Here is a 20,878-nt window from a genome sequence, read left to right on the forward strand (position 1 = left end):
CTTGAGACTCTCCCACTGGAGCTGGGCACATAACTGATTTTTTGCTTTTTTGGATGTTTCAGAAGTGTGATGAAAAATTTGTTTTGGGTTGAACTGAACACACAAATTTTGGAAACTTTCAATAAGTCTAAAAGTTTAGTTTCAAGTGAAACAAAACATTTTGATTTTGAGCATTTTAAGCAGTTGAATTTTTAATAAAATCACAGAAAGGTTCTAAATGAAAAGTCATTTCAAAGCAAAAAATCAAAACATTTCATTTAATAATGTTGACATTTTGAATTTCTTGGAATCTTTTGTTTGTTTCTAAACAAACAGCTTGTCAAAACTGCATGAATTTGTGAAAGATTTCAGTGTTGCCAAACTTGCATTTTTTAACAAAAAAAAATTTTGATTGAAAAACTTCAACCAGTTCTACCCCTCCGTCCTTTGTGCACACTCCATCTGCCAGTAACTCACCCCTGGAATCTTGTAGTCGCTTCCTCTTCACAGGGGTCAGGAAGTGACCCTTCTTTCAGCAGCTGGATCTTCTGACTTCGTATGCTACTTCTGCCTGGATGTCCAGTGCCCTTCCTCTGAGCTTCCTGAGCCAACAGTCAGTCTCGGCAAGCTGACCTTAGCACACCAGCTCTTTTTCAAGGCCAAACAGCTCATTTGCACCAAGCACCTTCACCACTTCTTTGGGGTTCTTTCTTCCATTGCTTTTTAGTGCTTTTTGGTGGTGAAGTGTCCAGTTCTCTTCTTCACTAAAAGGGTTTTGTTTTGTTTTTTTTCCCTGAAGAAGACTGTCTTTAAAGGTTTGTGTTTCTTTTGACATCAAGTCAGTAGGTTTTGCTGTCATTAAAATGACCCTGTCTGACTGCATGTTTTTCCATTATGACCTAGCTGGCCTACAGCTAGAAGGTCTTGTACCATCAGAGACAGCTTCAGATCTGTTTCAATTCAGATTACATAGAAAGCACCCATATGGTCCACCCCACTTTGCAAAGCGTTATTAGTGCCAGGATTGGCTTGTAGAAGGAATGTCATAATTCAGGGCTGCAGATCTTGTCCCCAAGATGTGTGGGGATCACAAACTCTCCGGCTCCTTTGAGTTTGGTTCCTTTTTGGAATGTTTCTTACAGGAGTTGGCTTTTGTTTTATGGAGGACACATCCATTTCAGGCTTCCTATCTGTTGCTCTTGGCAAGTATCTTCTCCTCACTTTCTTCGCAGTTTGGGCCTATCTTTTTACTAGTCATGCTGCCTAATGCTTCACTTATTGTTTCTTTTCTTGTTTGGAAAACACCCCTTTGAGCTGTTCAGCTCCGTAAGTCAGAATCCTATGCTGAAGACATCTCTAAAGAATGGAAAAATACTTTTCTGTAATTCTGACTTTCAGAAGAACTTTCATTGAATTTTATATCTTCATCCACCTCCACTGCCCTCCCAGATTGTGGGGTCAAGGGTTCTATTTTGTGGGTGGCATGTTATCTTTTAGGCAAGATTATTTGTTCATCCTTGGGAATGGTTTGTTTCCTGTTTGAGAATTTGTCATTTATCTACACAGAAGAACCTTCCCGATGTAATTCTAAACTGGTTGGACATTTCTAGGGAATGAGGTCCTGGCAGTTTGAGAGTTCAAAGTGTTGCGGAAGCTTTTGTTCACGTACTAGTGCCTGAGAGCAAAGCATCGTAAACTTCCTGTCCTGAATGTAAATACATCTTCACAGGAGCAGAAGGGCAGATAAGAAATTTCTCTTCCACATTTTTTCAAGAGGTAAAAACAACAGGGCAGTGGTGGAGAAATGGTGAAGTTAGAGTAGCTGAAAGAATCCTTTGCAGTGAGTTTAGAAGCCCTGCAAAAGCATGATGACTTCCTCCTCCTGTGGAGCATCTAAACTGTGCTAGAACACAAAGATTTCAAACTATAATGCATTTCTGCAGTGATATGTCCACCATATTAACTAGCTGTGACGATAGTATCAGAGATGCCAGCATTAGCAAATGCTACTGTACGTGCATAAAATCAAGTTCTTAAGTACTTGTAATTCACTGTATTTTTTGTTTGTTTATAGCTTTTTAAACCATGAAAGCGTCTAATCAGTAGGAAGGAACCATCCTGAATGTTTTAAATTGTATAATTCAGCTATATTTGAGTGAGGTGAGCAGAAAAGCATCTAAACATTTAAGTGGGACAATTGCCTTTTCTTTCACCTCTCCATAACTCAAAAATGATTGAATTTATTACCCTAGACTTAAAAAAAAAAAATTAAATAAAAAACCTGGGCTGAGACCAAGAACAGAAAACATTTGCCCTAAAGAATATTTTTCAGATAGTTATGAACAAGTGAAAAGAGGATTATAAAGCAAATTTCAACTTAACGTTAATTCTAGCAAGAGCTACCAGTTCTGCTATAACAATTTGAGGATACTTTGAGTTTTTTGAGGTAATAACTGTATTCTGGACTGAATAACTGCCGTTTTTATACGGCATGTTTTTGCTTTAAATTATTTAGTAACTACTATCAGACTCTTGACAATTCTGTTTCAGTCTGGGTACACCAGCTGGATCCTCAGCTTGTTGTAAATTAGTACAGCTCAATAGAAGTCTATGTAGCTATGTTTATTTACACCAACTCAGGATCTGATTCATTATTATGATTATAGCAGGAGCAGAATTGACATCTTTAGTTCCGATTTCTCTTTTAATCCTGTTTTCATTCTCTGAAAGCTTTGCAAAGGTTACAGACTGAAATTTTGCAGTATTGGTCTCTGCCCATAGTTGGTTTAAAAAAATAAATTGATGGGAGAGAACCAGTTCAGCAGTTTGAGAATGGAAGTAATACACTTTTCCTGTTGTATATATTTTTAACAACTTATTTTAGAACAGCTCTACTGCTGAAATGACTGGTTGTGGAAAACTGAAATTTGACAGTCTGATAATTCCTCCTTGAGGAGAAACTGTGTTTTTGGTATTGGAGGAAATTGATTTGACCAAATTATCTGGCTTTAAAAATCACGCACCAAGCATATGCTGTAGATTTTTTTAGCCAAGTGAAATGCATTGATACAGATTTGGTGAAGTCAGAAACTCATACTAGATCTCAGCCCAAAGATGATTTGGGGATGGGTATTGTTTTGGCTTTCATTCATTAAACTGTTTTGAGTTACACAAAGAGGGAAAGTATATTTTTCCTGTTTAAAATAATTGTAACTTTTCTGCACATGTATAACTCAGAAACGGCTGAACTTTAAAATTTCATAGGTGGCTTGTTTCTTGCTAAGTTTGAAATTACAGTAACAAATTATTAAAAATTGCTTTTGCACATGCATAGTTCTCAGTTTTCATTAGGTTTATTTATGTTGTTAACTATGGACTCCAGAATGGTGTGTTGCAGAATTCCACTGTGTCACAGCTAGTTTTTCCTTTTGTGACAGAATGGTGTCATGTCAAATCTATAAAATTTGTGAAGAAATACAGTTGTAGCACATTGTAGTTCCGTAGATGAATTTGTGTATTTCTACTCAGGTGCTTCACTTTACTACAGTGTGCAAACTTCATTACATATTTTATTATTTTTAAAATAATTACAAATATGTATAAATATCTTCTTTCCTATCAGTCAGAAAGACTTTGTCAAAGTCCCATAGGAAAGGCTCTTGAGTGAAGTAAGTAGTTATGGGAGAAGAGGGAAGGTCCTTTCATGGATCAGTAACTGGTTAAAAGACAGGAAACAAAGAATAGGAATAGATAGTCAGTTTTCACAGTGGAGAGAGGTAAATAGCTGGGTCCCCCAAGGATCTGGAAAAGAGGGTAAACAGTGAGGTGGCAAAGTTTGCAGACAATACAAAATTACTCTAGACAGTTAAGTCCAAAGCTGACTTGCTAAGAGCTACAAAGGGATTTCACTGAACTGGGATGACTGGGCAACAAAATAGCAGATGAAAATCAGTACTGGTAAGTGCAAAGTAATGCAAATTGGAAAACATAATCCAAACTATACATACAAAATGATGGGGATCTAAATTAGCTGTTACCTCTCAAGAAAAAGATCTTGGAGTCATTGTGGATAGTTCTCTGAAGACATCTGCTCAATGTAAAACAGCAATCAAAAAGCTAGCAATGTTAGGAGCCATTAAAAAAGGGATAGGTTAATAAGACAGAAAATATCCGTGTGCCACTATACAAATCCATGGTATGCCCACATGCTGAATATTGCATGCAGTTCTGGTTGCCCCATCTCAAAAACAAACAAACAGCCTACTAGAACAGGGTTTCTCAAACAGGAGTTGCCGCTTTTGTAAGGAAAACCCCCGGCGGGCTGGACTGGGGTGTTTACCTGCCCTGTTCACAGGGCCGGCTGATCGTGGCTCCCACTAGCCGTGGATCGCTGCTCTAGGCCAATGGGAGCCGCGATGGGCTTGACTTGTGGATGGGAAAGGTAAACACACTGGCCTGGCCCGCCAGGGGCTTTCCCTACACAAGTGGTGACCCCTGTTTGAGAAACCCTGTACTAGAATTTGAAAAGGCACAGAGAATGGCAACAAAAATGATTAGGGGTATGAAACAGCTTCCACAAGGGAACGATTAAAAAAGTCTGGGAGTGTTCAGCTTAGAAAAGAGACCGACTAAGAGGGGATATGATAGAGGCTATAAAATCATGACTGGTGTGGAGAAAGTGACTAGGGAAGTGTTATTTACCACTTCACATAACATGAGAACCAGGGGTCACCAAATGAAATTAGTAGGCAGCAGGTTTAAAACAAACACAAGGAAGTATTTCTTATCACAATGTACAGTCAACCTGTGGAATTTGTTGCCCGGGATTTGTAAAGGCCAAAACTATAACTGGATATAAAAAAGAATTAGTTAAGTTCACGGAGGATAGGTCCATCAATGGCTATTAGTCAAATGTCAGGGACACAACCCCATGCTCCGGGTGTCCCTAAACCTCTGACTGCTAGAAACTGGGACTGGACCACAAGGGATGGATCACTCAATAATTGCCCTGTTCTGTTCATTCCCTCTGAAGTATCTGGCACTGGCCACTGTTGGAAGACAGGATACTGAGCTAGATGGACCATTGGTCTGACCCGGCATGGCCATTCTTCTGTTCTTACATTAATCAATCACAATAAATAATAAAACAGAATTGGACAAATACAGGGGTCCACAGCCCTATATTTTTATTTATTTTTAAGAAAAAAAGAAAAAGTAAATTAAATGCAAAAAATGGTGTTAATGAATTAGGGTTACCAATTTAAATAGCAAAAAAGCTATGAAATGCCACTGTTAAAGTTTGCATAGTAACAAACTTGCTTTCATAGAACATGCAAAATATTTTGGATTATAATTGAAAATATAAGTTATGAAATATGGGACAATTCAACGTAGCTTTGTAAACCTAAGCATTTGCATTTCTTGAGTTTTAACAATTTTTTCAGCTTGCAGCCTTACCCGTTGTGTTCATGCAGGCCTTTGAATACAATCGAGGTTTGTGCTGTTTCTGGTCAGTGCTTTCTTTCCATGTGCGACATTAGTGACACTGGAACTGAAGACTGCTGTGTAATGTAACCAGTCGGAGAGGGAAATCCGAAGGTTTTTGTCCCATCTGTTGTACAGGTCTTTCCCTCAGTGGTGTCCTTCTCTATATTGCAGATAGCCGTGCTCTCTCTCTCTCTCTCTGTGAATTTGGAGGCATAAGGGACTGGATTCACAAAAGAATGTAGATGCCTAACTGCCGCCTTAGGCACCTAAATCCAAGATTTTGGCACCAGTGGTGTTCACAAAAGCCCTGTAGGCAGAGGATCTGGAACAATGTGTGTAGTGGGGGAGCTGAGAGCCATTGAACCAAACTGTAAACCCTGTATGTGGTGAAAGCCACTTCAAGCCAGGGGATACAGGAGCACCCCAGCCCCCCTGGTTCTAGCACCTATGCCTGTAGGCACCCACGCTCACTCACTCTCTACATTTTTGCAGTCAAAGTTCCCTAGGCATCTGTGTTTCTGCCTCTGCACATATGTACTGCAGCCCCACACTGGGCACCCAGACACCTAAGCCCCAGAGTGATTCACAAAAAAATGGGCATCCTTCTACCTAACTCTACACAGATCAGCCATGGAGAGACTTTTGGAGCAGGGGGACTGGATCCTGGGTAAATGCTTTAACCACCAGGCTGTAGAGTCGTGCCTGTGTTTGCACTCTCTCTGGCCCAGTGATTCTTTCTGTATCCACAGTGGAACAGCTTCAACAGGAGAGACTGAGGGATCATCCCACCTCGATGCTTAGTGCATTCGTGTGTGAGGTGGGAAACCCCAGTTTAAATCCCTTTTCATCAGGCTGGGGGGAAGGGTTGAAGGTGAGAGTTGTAACCACAGGAGGTTCTCTTCCTTCCCCTCAGCCTTCTGGTAAAAAAAAAAAATGCCTTAGGCTCCTAACTCTACAAGATGTTTCACAGCGGAGCTAGAGGGGGCCTGTTCCAGTCTGGACATAACACAGACTTCCTAGAGGGGCGGGTCTTAGGACATACCCCACTCTTTGGCAGCTCCCATTGACTAGCATGGGCAGCTCAGTGTGCTGGCTCCTATGAATCGCATTCCCAAGGGTCTGACTCCATTCATTCCTTGTACAGGGAGCCTGAGTGCCAAACGCAGGTGGGGTTTAGTGTGCGGGTGCTGGGTGGTCTGTCATACCAGGAGGTCAGACTAGAACTGGTGGTCCCTTCTGACCTGAAACGCTAGGCTCTAACTCTGGCTTCGGGAATCTCAGTGATTTTCTGAGCATCACAGTGCCTAAATCCCCTTGTGAATCTAGACCAGAGTATCCAGAAAAGTGACAGCATGGTATGGAGTTCTGCAGGCAGCATTAGCACTACATTTTGTGTTCATATTTCTGTGTTTACAGCACTTGTCCAGACTCTAGGCACATCAGTGATTTCAACATTCAATAGAAAAGGGTGGATTTACATTTACAGATTCAGTTAATAACACTTGGGCTGTTGAGCAAACCTCACCCAGCCTTCCTGACCATCCCAGCCACAGATCCACTGGAACTGTCTGCTCTCTCACCAACAGCTTGGCTGTCTCAGAAGCTTGCCTTTTTTTAAAAAAGGGAGGGGGGCTTGCACTTTCCATTAGAGCAGGGGTTCTCAAACTGGGGCTTGAGACCCCTCAGGGGATTGTGAGGTTATGATGCAGGGGGTTGCGAGCTGTCAGCATCCACCCCAAACCCTGCTTTGCCTCCAGCATTTATAATGGATTCACACTCAGAGGTTTGCTATGGGAAAGGGGTTACCAGTTCAAAAGTTTGAGAATCATGGCATTAGAGAACAGGTCCAGAGAGCCAAGGGGCCCTCGCAGAGAATGCCCTGCAAGCAGCTCATTCCTGTTGAAGCCAAGAGTGCTCCAGCTGGAGCACCTCTGCTGATCACTTCAGTGGTAACACCTGAGGGAGAAAAATAGCTTGAGCTGCAGCCAGCCCAAGGCTTGAAATCTGAGCGATCTCTCCCACCTAGTGCACCAGGTAGCCACTCTCTTGACTCAGGGTTGCCTATATGTACAGTGCTGCAACGGCACTGGTGCAGCTGTGCCGTTGTAGCACTCAGTGAAGATGCTACCTATGCAGACGGGAGAACTTCTCCTATTGGTGTAGGTACTCCACCTCCCCGAGATAGTGCTGTCTACACCAGTTTGGTCAGTATAACTGCATCACTCAGGGGTGTGGCTTTACCCCTCCGCGATGCGGTTATACCAACAGAAGTCTGTAGCATAGACCAGGGCTCACTGACAGAAGGACTCGTTGGGTTGTTTGGAGCTGGTTTCTAAGCTGCTGCCTTTCTGTGCTGGGCAGGAGGAAGTGACAGGCTGTAACATTTCCATTTAAAAAGCAGCCCATTGTAACGGGTCAGAAGAGAAATGCCCTTGTTCAGAAAAGTGCAAATGAAAGCAAATCACATATTTCTGGACGAGAGGCCTTTCATGACCAAATGCCCCAAAACAGCTGCACTTTGAGAGAAAGACCTGGTCGAGCCTCAGTCCCCTTGCCCACCTCCTGATAACAGAAGCTCAGCCTTTCACGGCCTGCTTAATCTGGAGAGAGCCTTCAGAATGAGCCCTGCAAATGATAAGGTTCCCAGTATGCTCCTCCCTCAGTGGGACCCCAATACCACCGGGCCTGCTCTGCTGAGTTAGGGCTGAGTTCAGAGCCGCAGAGATCCCTGCAGTCGAGAGTTGACATCCCCAGGGCCTGCTCTCTGCTGAATCTGTTGCATGGCGTGTGTGTGATAGAAAAAGGGACTAGCAAAGAAGGAGGAATCTGACTGGAGGATAGAGAACAAGGAGCCAGGAATTACAAAACTCCAGCCCCCTCATGAAATAGTTGAAGACACTGTGTGCTGTCAAACGTTCGACAGAATGTGCTGGCAAGTCTAAGTGCAGCTCTTTCTCTTTGCAGACACTGAAGCTGCCTCAGGTGAAGGAGCCTCACAAGGCAGTAAGTACTAACTTCGCTGTGTGTGCGTGTGTGTGTGTGTGAGGGGGGATTGGTGCACGGCGTGTGTGAGCGCATGGTGCGATGGCTGTGGGCATGTTCCTGGGCAGGCGTTTTACCTCACAGCAGGTGAACATCTCTTTCCATTCTGTTGAGTGATACATCTGGGCTCTCACTGCGGTACTGGCATTGTGGAGTTTACATCTAGCTTGTTACTCTCCTCCCGTTGCCCTGAGTTTGTGTATCCGAGATCTTTTATGTGATGTCGGCTACTTATGCAGCTCAGAAGAGATACATGGAGGGGCTGTGTTCAGCATTGCAGTCTGTCACGTGACCAGTTTCTAACTTTAAAAAAGCCGCAGGTGAGTTGGATTGGAGAGTGACAGAAGGGGATGACATCATCCCCTTTGTGAGAGGCCCCTGTGAATTAAAATGGTACCAATTAATGACAACACTCAATTGTCCAGACAGCCCCTGGGTCTTTGTTGCAATCATGCCGATCCCTGTATCTGTCCTGATCTCTTGTGCCACTGTGAAAGATCCACTTTGCTAACTGCATTCACTGCACTTTTCCACAGTGTACCACAAGAGGGCACCTTCCACTGTGCTAATGAGAAGCTGCGTTTGATGAGAGTTCTAAGAGCAGCGCAGGAAAGGTGCTTTCCTGTTTGTGGTAGATGCATAAAGCCAACTGAGCATCCCCTTTGTTACCCTAGTGTTCTTATTTCTCTCTCTCGCTTCCCATGTACACAGGGTAGAACTTAGTTCTGTGAATGCAAGTTTAACTCTTGATTTCCTCTGGTGCTTTGCTGCTGCATGACCTCTCGGACAGTTTTGACATTTGGGGTGGTTTTGTCATCCCCCCTTTTAAGCACCTTGAGTGGTGCCAAGCTTGTAGGGGGAGCAGCGCCCCAAGGAAATGGTGACATCTCAGTATATTCTGAATTCCTCCTTTCTTCCACACCCTCCCCAGTGCTCTGGCATGGTGTCATACAGGGACTGGATGACAATCACGTTTCACGGTCATTCGTGACCAAAGCAATGAGCAGTATAAATTGACTCCCAGCTTGTAAAATGCTCTTCCTGACTGGGAACATACTCAGTGTTTCCAACTCTTAAGAATTTGTCAAGAGTCTTGAATTATTTAGTGTTTTTCTGAAAGACACAGCTTATGGAGGCATGTCATTCAGTGAGACACTCAGCTTTCATTTAAAAAGAGAAGCAAGTTTCCAGCCATAGTAGTTGTAGAAAATCTCGTGATTTTTTGAGGCCTCACTCGTGGTACTTGAATGCTTGAGGCTGCCAACAGGGCGCACTCCAGCGACCGGTATGGGTTTCTCAGACTTGCTGTTCCCCTTTTGCTCCACTGAATGACTCAGTGGTGTTATTTACCAGGTATCTCCCTCTCCCATTCACAGTGGGCTCTTAGCTCAGTAATTTCTTCTTTCATTCTTCAGTAGCTTCTCTGCAGTCCTCTGGTGCTTTCCTTTGTCCTGGGTGATCCACCCATGTCTTTCCAGCATCTTATCCCTGTGCTGAATTCTGGCATGGAGAATAGCTGGCCCTGCTGCATTTTGGCAACTCTCTCTTTTGTTTTTGTTTTTTTTTAAATGTCACCGGTTTAGTTATTCAACCACGTGACTTGGCCATCAGACCCTTCTGTGTTTGCTGCAGTTCTTCGGAAACTCCTGTTGCATGTTGTGTGGGGAGGCTTTTGTATGCTGCACTTCTTGTGTATTAAAATCCCACATTTTTTATCTGTGAAGTCAGAGGACATAGGGTATAGGAAGGCAGGACACCTGATGACAGCAAGGGAAGAAAAACCAGAAACGAAGGAGAAACTGGAAGGTTTTAGTTGCATTAAATTATTTGGTGCTCCACATACAGTTTCCATTTGTCATGGAAACTATCTTCTCAGCTGAATATTAAGCTGTTCAGCTGGGGCTGCTGTTGGTAATTTCACATGGTTCTAATTTCTGATAAAACTTTCCTTCCTCTTCCTCCTTGTTGCTATAATAAAGCTCCTCAGCTTTGTCATTTTCTCCCTTGTGGATGAATTGAAGCCCTGAGCAATACTAGTCTTCTCTGGATTTTCTCCATTTCCCTCTCAATGGCCTTCTTGTTTCCTTGTCAGTCTGTTTGCTTCTTATTTATTTTAAGAACTTCTTATTTATCTTTCCTTCCTTGCTATTTTTGCTTTGCTTGCTGCTCCAGTCCCATCCTCCGTGACCCAGTTTGGATCTTTACTTCTTTTATATTAACAGGCTTCCGTATTGTTTAAATCTTCCTTTGCTATTTTTATCTCATTGGCTACTCTAGCAGTTTGGGTTTCCTTATTCGTTGATTCTCTAGACACGGCTCATCCTCTTCCTTCCCAGTGCCTCAAGATTTCAGGGTACAGTAAGCTGTTGTTTTCTCTCACCTTGTGAGAGCTTTCTGCTTTTCCCACAAGTACCCAACCTAGAGGAGTCCAGGGGTGCAATTCACATGCACCTTAAACTGTTCATGGGAATCCTCCTTTATGCAGCCAGAGGGCCTATAGTACCAGCTCAAATAACCAAGGAGAAGCATCTCTCACTCAGAAATGCCAGCCCCATCACAAGTCCCTTCCCTCCTGCTGTAAAGGTTTTATTTGTACTGATTATTTTTTGTGGTGACTCTCTGGAGCCAGTTGTCATTCGTGCCAGCGAATTCCATGTGAAGTGTTCTCAGGAAGGGGACTTGAGTGAAATGCTCACTCTCAGCAGAGGAGCCTGATGTGAACAGCCCACCCTCCTAGAATCTGGTTTTGAGCTGTAGTTTGTTTGCTTGCTTTGTTGTGTTTTCAGTATGGTAAATGAAGCTATGAAGCAGTGTACTGCCCCTTGTTGTGCTGGGGAGGGCTAGGGGGGAGATCGGAAGAACACTGGAGGAGGAAGTTCTTCATGGGAAGGCAAGGGATGGGATACCGCTGAAACCAGTTAGCCTGCTTGCAGTCAGCCTTAGGAAGAGAAGTATGTGGTTTGAACTCCCACCTGGAAAGAGCTCTGAAGACTCCCTTGTGGGTGAAGCGGTTGGACTCTTTGGAGGATTATTCCTATTAAAAAGACTACACCTCGCTTTGGGGTTCTAAGATCCACTAGTAATCTCTGGGACTGGCATGTCAACTGCCTGATTTGACTTGGGTTCTCCTCTTAAAGGGACAAAGAGCAAGGTTTTGAGGTAGAAGTGGTCTTGGGAAGGCATTAGAGAGTTACTCCCTCCCAGGAGTTCCCGGGGCAGAGAGGATAGTGTTGTTGGTGGATCTCAGACCCAACAGGGTTAAAGTGTAAGTAAAACCCTTGTACAACTATTATAACATTCAACAATTATGTTCTAGGAAAAAAGTTTTAAAGAATTCTGTGTTTCACAGTTCTTCATCACAGGTGGCACTGGTAGTGACTCCGGTATTTAGGTTACCTCATACTTTCCATTATACACATTCAGCAGAGAGACGGCCTTTGGGCTAGAGGAGTGCCTTCTCTTTGTCTATGAAATTCCATTCCTGTTCAGCTGAGTTGTAAACTGTTCATGATCCCCATTTCCCCTCTGCCACTTTGCATTCCACAGGGAAACACTGGCACCCTGCAAGAGACCTGCAAATGAATGTCCCAAGAGCTAGGGTGTCACAAATGCCAACCAAGAACCCCACGCACTGTACTGAGAACTTCTAGGAGCTGCTGAAGTAGCTGTAGCTGCAGGGATGGGGGAGAGGGCAGGGATAGGCTCTTGCTCACTGCCAGCCAAACCCATTACCTGGAACATGGCCCCGGGTCCTTTCCCCACCTTTGTGAGAAGGGAGTTGGGCTGGGCCAGGGCTTCTTCTATCAGCCACATCCTGGACCCAGCAAATGGTGCCATTGACTCTTCCTCATCTGAGAGAACAGCTTTCTGCTGCTAACAGCTAGTGTAGTTAAGTCCTGTAGCTTAGGTAGCAGCAGTCTGTACGCTGATGCTGCAAGGTGCCTGGTTCAGCTAATGGTGCATGATGTGACAGTTGGTAAAGTTTTGTGTAATTTTTGTTTTTACCTTTTTTCCTTCCAGAGAAGGCATAGGAGGAAATTACATACAAAAATCCAATATTAAAAGGAGGTATATTTAGGTTGAAAAGTCAAGCACTTGAAAGTTAGCCAATGCCAGTTTTATGGTTGCCCAGGCAATCTTAATTCAGTCCCCTTCTGTCTGAATTATGGAACAGTCTCTAATTACATGCCCTCATACTGGTTCTTCCAAACCTGCCTCGTTCAGTGCACAAGATGGGCACACAAGAGAGCAGAATTGGGGTTGTCCGTGCAATCAAACATAGTGTTTGCTAACTGTCAGCTGTTTATCTTTGCAAACTAAATAACAGACATTGAATGTAGGTTGTTAAAATTTAATATGGGATTAAATATGGCATTGCCCGTCCTTGTTAGAGAAAAAGAGAGTCAGTTAGAGAGGGTCTTGAGTTGCTGAAGTCCTCTTCTGTTCCCTTTCATACAAAACAAGACCTTCAAATCTCTCTTCTGCCTAACTGAGGTAACTCCAAAGAGCACTAGCCCATCCTAGGCAGGGGGAATATTAAAGATCAAAAATACAATTTCTGTCTGTGCCTTCTTGATTGCAACCTAGCTGCTAGGAAATTAATCTCAGTACATGATCTTATTAGCTGCTTTGAGACCTGGAAAGCTTTTACCAGTCTTGGACTAAAAGCATTTACTTCAATAAAGCAGGAGCTACACCAATTTATGCTAAGTGAAAAGCTGTCCCCTTTTTTTAGCTTGCCTTTTATTAATCACAGTTACAATAGGTGGATTTTCCTTGGTGGCTGTTCCAGGCTCTTACTAGACAGAAGGCAAAAAGAAGGTAGAGAACAGAAGAAATGAGGTGGTGTTTAGGATTCAGCCAAACCTGATGGAGCTGGTGTTGCCACATGGTTTCTGTTCCTTACCTCAGCGGTTTAGAAGATTTTGCTCCCAGGGTTTCCCTTTCTGCCCAGATCCTCTCCATGGGGGAACAGTCTGCATGCTTTCTCTCCCCTCCCAAGCGTGGAGGGACAGCTACCTGAGGGGACGGCACTGCTATTACCTTCACTGCCTTTTCCTTTTTTTTCCCTAGTCCATCTGCCCCTCCCCCTTGGCTCTCACCACAGCCCTCTTCTGCGTCCATCCTCTTGCCCCTTCTCACACTGGCTCCATTTCCTCTGCCACAGTTCCCACCCACTCTACCTGCTACTTTCCTTCTCTCCATCCTGATCTTTCCCAAACCCCATCAGCACAAATACAAATCCCACACCCTCCTCTGCCCCAGCTTTGGCCTTCCCTCCATCCTCACCCTCTCCCACATTGTCTCCCCCACGCCCTCCACCTCTCTGGTGTCACCTTTCCCAACATCGCACCCACCACCTTCCTTTTTCTCTCCCTCCTGCCCTTCCCTTGCTGTCCCCGGGACACCCACTGCATCTTTAAGGAGATTATAGCCATCCACAACCACTTCATGTTTCAGTCAGATCAAGGTTGGGTGTTGGGCTTCTCCTCCCCTTTCCTGCAGCTTCCATACCCTCTTGCCTCCCTCTTTCTTCTCTTTTGAACAGCACTGCATCAGCCGCTCCTCTCTTCTCCCCCTCCATGTTGCTGTCACCTGCTGTTCACCTAGCTGCTCCCCAGCAGCCTTTCTCTCTGATTTCAACTCCTTGTTCTCTCTCCCTCTCCTCACAGTCTCCTCTGTGACCCACCCGGTTGAGCACTTAGTTGCGCGTTTCCTAGCCCTTATCTCTTCACTCATCCTGCAGCCCCAACCAAAAGGACCATTCACTTGTCTCAGTCTTTACCAAGCGCTGTTTTTTCCTGTTGCTGGTCTCTTTCCGCATTGCCCATCAGCCGCACCCCACACCCTGTTACTCCTCTGCCTTTCCATGACTTCCAGTCCATCAGCACTGATGGCTTCTCATTGCCTCTCAGCCCTCCCACCCACTGATATTGTTACTGGTTCTCTCCATGCTTCTCTCTCCTCAACCCTGGACTCTTCTACCCCTCTCTTCCATCTCAAGGTCAGTCCCCGCCCCCACCCCCCCAGCATGACATCTGCTTTCTATTTTCCTACTCTCACTCTGCAGAGTGACGCTGGCAGAAATCCTGCTACAAATTCAGTCTCTCCTTCAGATCTGCCATCTTCCTTGCTAAATACCTCCATTTCTCCCCTTAATTAAACCTCACACCCACAGTCCCAGCCTCCTCCTTGTTGCTGAAAAACCCTCTCCTCTTCCTGTCTACACCTCTCTCAGCACAGGCCCTCGCCAACTTCTTCCAAGAGAAAACTGACAAAATATGACATGATCTTTCCCTGGCCTCTCCTTCTTCCTTCATCAACTCTCGCTGCCTCCTCTCATCACAGATGCAGAAGTTCTCATCCGCTTACCTTGTCCACTTGCCCCAGTGACCCCCACACATCTCCTGAGCTCCCCTCCCTTACTGTTCTCTTTGACTACTTACTTGCTCTTCTGTGGCTCGTTCCCCTCACAATACAAATATGTTTTAGTCTCTCTCCCATCTTAAAATACCCTCTCTTGACCCACTTGCCTCTTCAATTGCTGCCCCTTCTCCCATTCATCTCTAAACTCATTGACAGTGCTGTTACAATCACTGTCTGAAGTCCTCTCCTCCAGTTCCAGTCTAGACTCTCTCCCGTCCAGCATCGTCCTCTTGCACACCAGTGAAACAGCCATCACCAGTCTCCTCTGACCCCTTCTTAGCCAAAACTCAGAACCAGTACTCCAGCCTCATCCTCCTTGACAGCTTGACCTTCAGCAGTCAACCTTGCTCTCCTTTGTCTTCCCATAATACCATCCTCTTCTGGTTCTCCCTCTAGCTTTTGAATCCCTTCTCCAGCTTGTCCTTCAGAGGATCCTCCTTATCTGCTCTCCAGCTTTCGGTGGGGGTTCCACAGGGCTCTGTCCTTGGTTTCCTTCTCTTCTCCCTCTATCCCTTATCTCTGGGTAATCTCATCTGCACACACCAGTTCTGCCACCATGTATATGCTGACGACTCATAGATCTGCCTCTCTGCTCCAGACCTGTCTCCTTCCGTGCAAACTAAAATCTCAACCTGCCTTTCTGACGTCTCCTTCTGGTTGTCTAGCCAGTTAGATGGAGCTCCACATGGCTACAACAGAGCCCCGAATCTTCCTCCCCACCAACAAGCCCTCTGTGCTACCGCCTTTCTTAGTCATCACCACTATCCTGCCTGTCACTCGGGCTCATGAGCTGAGCATCATATTCAGCCTCTCAGTAGGTCTTCGCATTCGGGCTCTGTCTAAATCTTGCTGATGCTTTCTGCATAACACATCTAAGATACGGCTTTTCTTATCCATCTGCATGTCTAAAATTCTCATTCAGGCTCTCATCATCTCATGTCTTGATTACTGCAGCATCCTTCTCTCTAGCACTTGACAAATACATGCAGTCCTGCCCCACTCATATCCATTCAAAATGCTGCTGCAAAGATTATTTTCTTAACCTGTTGCTTTACCATGTCACCCCTCTTTTTGCATCCCTCCAATGGCTCCCCCTCCTATATCACATCAAACATAAACTGCTTGTTTTCGCTTTCATGGCCCTTCCTGGTCTACCATTCAGAATAATTGGGATTGTATTCTGTTCTGCCTATCATCCCTCATCTGCTGTCAAGATTTCAACTCCTGCCTCCGATTGGCTCATAATGGCAACCTCCATTTCCCCGTTGTTAAATTTTCAAACAGCACCTTTGTACTTTCTCCTGTGCTGCCCTTCATGCTTGGGAGGAGCTCCCCATAAGCTTCCTCGAAACTAACTCATTGTCCTCCTCCAAAATGCTCCTCAAAACTTTCCTTTGTGGTCATACTTATGAAAAAAACACACACAAAAAACACCTTAGGCTATTGGTTTGCTGAAACCACACTTCCCATCATGCTGAGCAACATTGTCTGTTTTCTTGTACTTCACCATCTGTCTGTATCCATCTGTTTTCTCTTGTCCTATATTTTGTGGGGGAAAGAGACGATGTACTGTAGTCTCATCATATGCTGCTGCTGCTAACTCTCTTTCCATTCCACTCACTCATTCTATTTCACTAGTAACTCAAGAGGATGTTAAACAGCAGCTAAAAAAGTGAGACATTTTAAAATCAGCAAGTCCAGATCATTTGCATTCAGGCATTTTAAAAGCATTGGCCAAAGAGCTCACTTGACCGTTAATGTTGATTTTTCAATAAATTTTGGAACTCTGGGGATGTTCCAGAAGACTGGAAGAAAGCCAACGTTGTGGCAATATTTTAAAAGGGTAAATGGGATGACCTGGGTAATTATAGGCCTGTCAGCCTGACTTTGATCCCGGGAAAGACAGTGGAGTTGCTGACATGGGACTCGATGAATAAAAAATTAAAGGAGGGTAATATAACTAATGCCAGTCAATAGGGATCTGTGGAAAACAGGTTCTGTCAAACTAACTTGGTATTTTTTTATGAGATTACAAGTTTGGTAGATAAAGATAATAATGTTGATGTTATACACTTAGACTTCTGTAATGTATTTGACTTGGTACTGCACAGCATTTCAGTTTAAAAAACTAGAGCGATATAAAATCAATTTGACACACATTAAATGGATTGTAACCTGGATAACTGATACGTCTCAAAATGTAACTGTAAATGGGGAATCACCATCAAGTGGGTATATTTCTAGTGGGGTCCTACAGAGACAAGTTCTTGGCCCTATGTTCCTTATCATTTTTATCAATGACCTGGAAGTAAACAAAATCATCACGAATAAAATTTGCAGGTTACACAAAAATTGGGGAAGCGATAAATAATGAAGAGGAGACGTCACTAATACAGAGTGATCTGGATCTCTTGGCAAACTGGGTGCAAGCATACAATTGAATATGCCTAAACGTAACTGTATATATTTAGGAAGAAAGAATGTAGGCTATAATTGCAGGAGGGAGAACTCTGTCCTGGGAAACAGTGATTCTGAAACAGATTTTGCAGGGCAGGGTGAATAATCAGCTGAACACGAGTGCCAGTGCAACGCTGTGGCCAAAAGGGCAAATGCCATCCTGGGATGCATCAACAGAAGAATCCAAGTGGGAGTAGAGAGGTTATTTTACCCTGTATTTGGCACTCATGTGACTGCTGCTGGAATTCTGTGTCCAGTTCTGGTGTCTACAATTCCAAAAGGATGTTGATAATTGAAGAGGGTTCAGAGAAGACCATGAAAATGATAAAAGGATTGGAAAACCTGCCTTATTGAGAGACTGAAACAGCTCAATCTATTCAGCTTAACAAAGAGAAGGTTAAGGGGTGACTTAATTACAGTCTGTATGTATCCAGATGTGGAACAAATATTTAATAATGGGCTCTTCAGTCCAGCTGACAGAGGTATAACACAAGCCAATGGCTGGAAGTTGAAGCAAGACAAATTTTGACTGGAAATAAGTCATAATTTTTTAACTGTGAGGATAGTTAACCATTGGAACAACTTACCAAGGGCCGTGGTGGATTGTCTAACACTGACCATTTTAAAATCAAGTTTGGCTGGGTTTTTTAAAGTTCTGCTCTAGGAATTATTTTGGGGCAGTTCTCTGGCCTCTGCTATTCGGGTGGTCAGACTAGCTGGTCCCAGTGGTCTCTTCAGGGCTTGGAATCTATAGATTCAGATGAATCTATGAAAATCTATACAGAGATTGCAGCCTGTCTGGGGCAGGGACCATCTTTTTATTGTGTTTGTACAGCACCGAGCACGATGGATCCTGATCCATGACTGGGGCTCCTAGGTGCTGCAGTCATACAAATAATAAACCATTTGAAATAAGAGGTCTGCCTGGATTTTGTTACCTGCTACCCATAACAAATCCCTCTGCTTGTGGCACCACCAGTAGCCAGCTCTTGGACAAACCCCTCACTGCAGCATTTACCACACGGTAAATGCCAAGAAGCCCGGCACACAGAGCCCAGCTTACCCACTAGCCTTTCTTTAAACCCAACCCAATGCCTGGGCACTGGGTGCCTCCCCCAGTTACTCTAGCAAGTAACATCATTACTTAAATTTTAAGGCAAACAACGAGGAAGAACTTGCCTAAAACAGCTATGTTAGGTATAAGGTTGTCTCAGTCTGGCAAGCCTTAGAAGTTCAAAAATCCTGACTCAGACCCCCAAAATCATGAGATTGGCCCAGAAATCACAGGCCTTTAAAATAAATAAATAAATAAAATAAATTGGTTTTTTTAGTCATGGAATATCATAGAATCATAGAATCTCAGGGTTGGAAGGGATCTCAGGAGGTCACCTAGTCCAACCCCCTGCTCAAAGCAGGACCAATTCCCAACTAAATCATCCCAGCCAGGACTCTGTCAAGCCCGACCTTAAAAACCTCTAAGGAAGGAGATTCCACCACCTCCCTAGGTAACACATTCCAGTGCCTTACCACCCTCCTAGTGAAATAGTGTTTCCTAATATCCAACCTAAACCTCCTCCATGGCAACTTGAGACTGTTACTCCTTGTTCTGTCATCCGTCAGTCTTTCTTCTGATTTTTGAACTCCTTCTGCCCAGTTTCACAGTGTGTGACAACTACAGTGTTCCCAACTTGCAAATTTGGCTTCCACTGCAGAAGCTCTCAGTAAAGAACACACACAGGACTGGAGCCCCCTGGTGCTAGGCACTGTATAAACACATAGTAGGAGACAGCGCCTGCCCTGCATTTGCTGATCATCAAGTGCAAAGCTAGTGGTCGGTTAATGACATAGGATCTGGAACTCATGAAATGCATATCATATATAGAGGCCACCAAACATCTGTTTGTTGGGAATAGGGCTGTCAGGCAATCAAAAAAATTAATTGTGCAATTAAACAATGATAGACTACCATTCATTTAAATATTTTGGGTGTTTTCTACGTTTTCCAATATATTGATTTCAATTACAACATAGAATGCAAAGTGTACAGTGCTCAGTTTATATTTATTTTTGATTTCAGTAACTCCTCAATTAAAGTCGTCCCGGTTAACGTTGTTTCATTGTTATGTTGCTGATCAATTAGGGAACATGCTTGTTTAAAGTTACACAAAGCCGTCTGCTTTGTCCACTGCTTGCAGGAAGAGCAACCCATTGCAGCTAGCTGGTGGGGGCTTGGAACCAGGGCTGGCTCCAGGGTTTTTGCCGCCCCAAGTGGCGGGGGGTAAAAAAAAAGTCTCGATCGGCGGCAGCTCCACTGCGCCACTTTCTTCTTTGGTGGCAATTCGGCGGCAGGTCCTTCCCTCCGAGAGGGACCGAGAGACCCGCTGACAAAGAGCCCGACTTGCCGCCCCTTCCCCTTGGCTGCCCCAAGCACCTGCTTGCTGAGCTGGTGCCTGGAGCCAGCCCTGCTTGGAACCAGGGTGGACTGGCAGCCCCCCCATCAGCTCCCTTAAGTTCTCTGTGCGTCCCCTCACTGCCATGTGCTGCTCCTGCCCTCTGCCTGGGAGCTGCTCCCAGGAGCCTCCTGCTTGCTGTGGGGTGGGGGGGACAGGGGGGCTAATGTCAGGGTGTCCTCCTCCCCCCCCCCCGCTTCTGCCCCCCTCCTGCTTACCCCTTCTCTAGGTAGAGCAGGGTGGGGATACAACAGGCCTCAGGATGGAGGGAGTTTGCTGGCAGCCACTGCTGTCTCAGCTTCCTGATATACTTAAAAAAGCAATATACTTAAGAGTGGGGTGAGCGTACTTAAAGGGGCAATGCGTGTCTCTCTCTCTCTCTCATACACTGTGTGTCTCTCTGTCTGTCTACCATGCTGTCTCCCCTCCCTCTATTCGTGCTGCCTTGTAGTGTGTGAGGCTGCATTAACAACCATGTGTTAACCCTTGAGGGCTCAGCCAAGTGCTAGTTAGGCAGTAAGGCATTCCCTGGAAAATATCCCACACTCTGACTCCACCACCTCAACCAAACTTCACAATCATCATCACTGTGTACAGTATTAAATTGTTTGTTTAAAACTTATACTGTGTGTGTGTGTGTATAGTTTTTTGTCTGGTGAAAAAAAATTCCCTGGAACCTAACCCCCCCATTTACATTTATTCTTATGGGGAAATTGGATTCGCTTAACACTGTTTCGCTTAAAGTTGCATTTTTCAGGAACAGAACTACAACGTTAAGCGAGGAGTTACTGTACAAATATTTGCACTGTAGAAACCAAAAGAAATAGTATTTTTCAATTCCTCCATTGCAAGTACTGGAGTGCAATCTCTTTATAATGAAAGTTGAATGTACAGATGTAGAATGATGTTAAAAAAAACTGCATTCAAAAATAAAACAATGTAAAACTTAGAGCCTACAAGTCTACTCAGTCCTACTTCTTGTTCAGCCAGTCGCTCAGACAAACAAGTTTGTTTGCATTTGCAGGCGATAATGCTGC

At 44.3% G+C, this 20,878-nt stretch overlaps 1 protein-coding gene across 1 annotated transcript in view; it reads left to right on the plus strand.

Moving 5' to 3' along the window:
- The window catches only part of ZNF618 (zinc finger protein 618), a 142,443-nt gene that overhangs the window by 59,065 nt on the left and 62,500 nt on the right, over positions 1-20,878 (plus strand). The window contains exon 6 of the mRNA XM_032772883.2: positions 8,431-8,469. Coding sequence (XP_032628774.1) covers positions 8,431-8,469 — 39 coding nt within the window. The remainder of the gene's footprint in view (positions 1-8,430; positions 8,470-20,878) is intronic.

Source organism: Chelonoidis abingdonii, chromosome 24 (genome assembly GCF_003597395.2).
Source record: "Chelonoidis abingdonii isolate Lonesome George chromosome 24, CheloAbing_2.0, whole genome shotgun sequence".
Classification (NCBI taxonomy): Eukaryota; Metazoa; Chordata; order Testudines; family Testudinidae; genus Chelonoidis; species Chelonoidis abingdonii.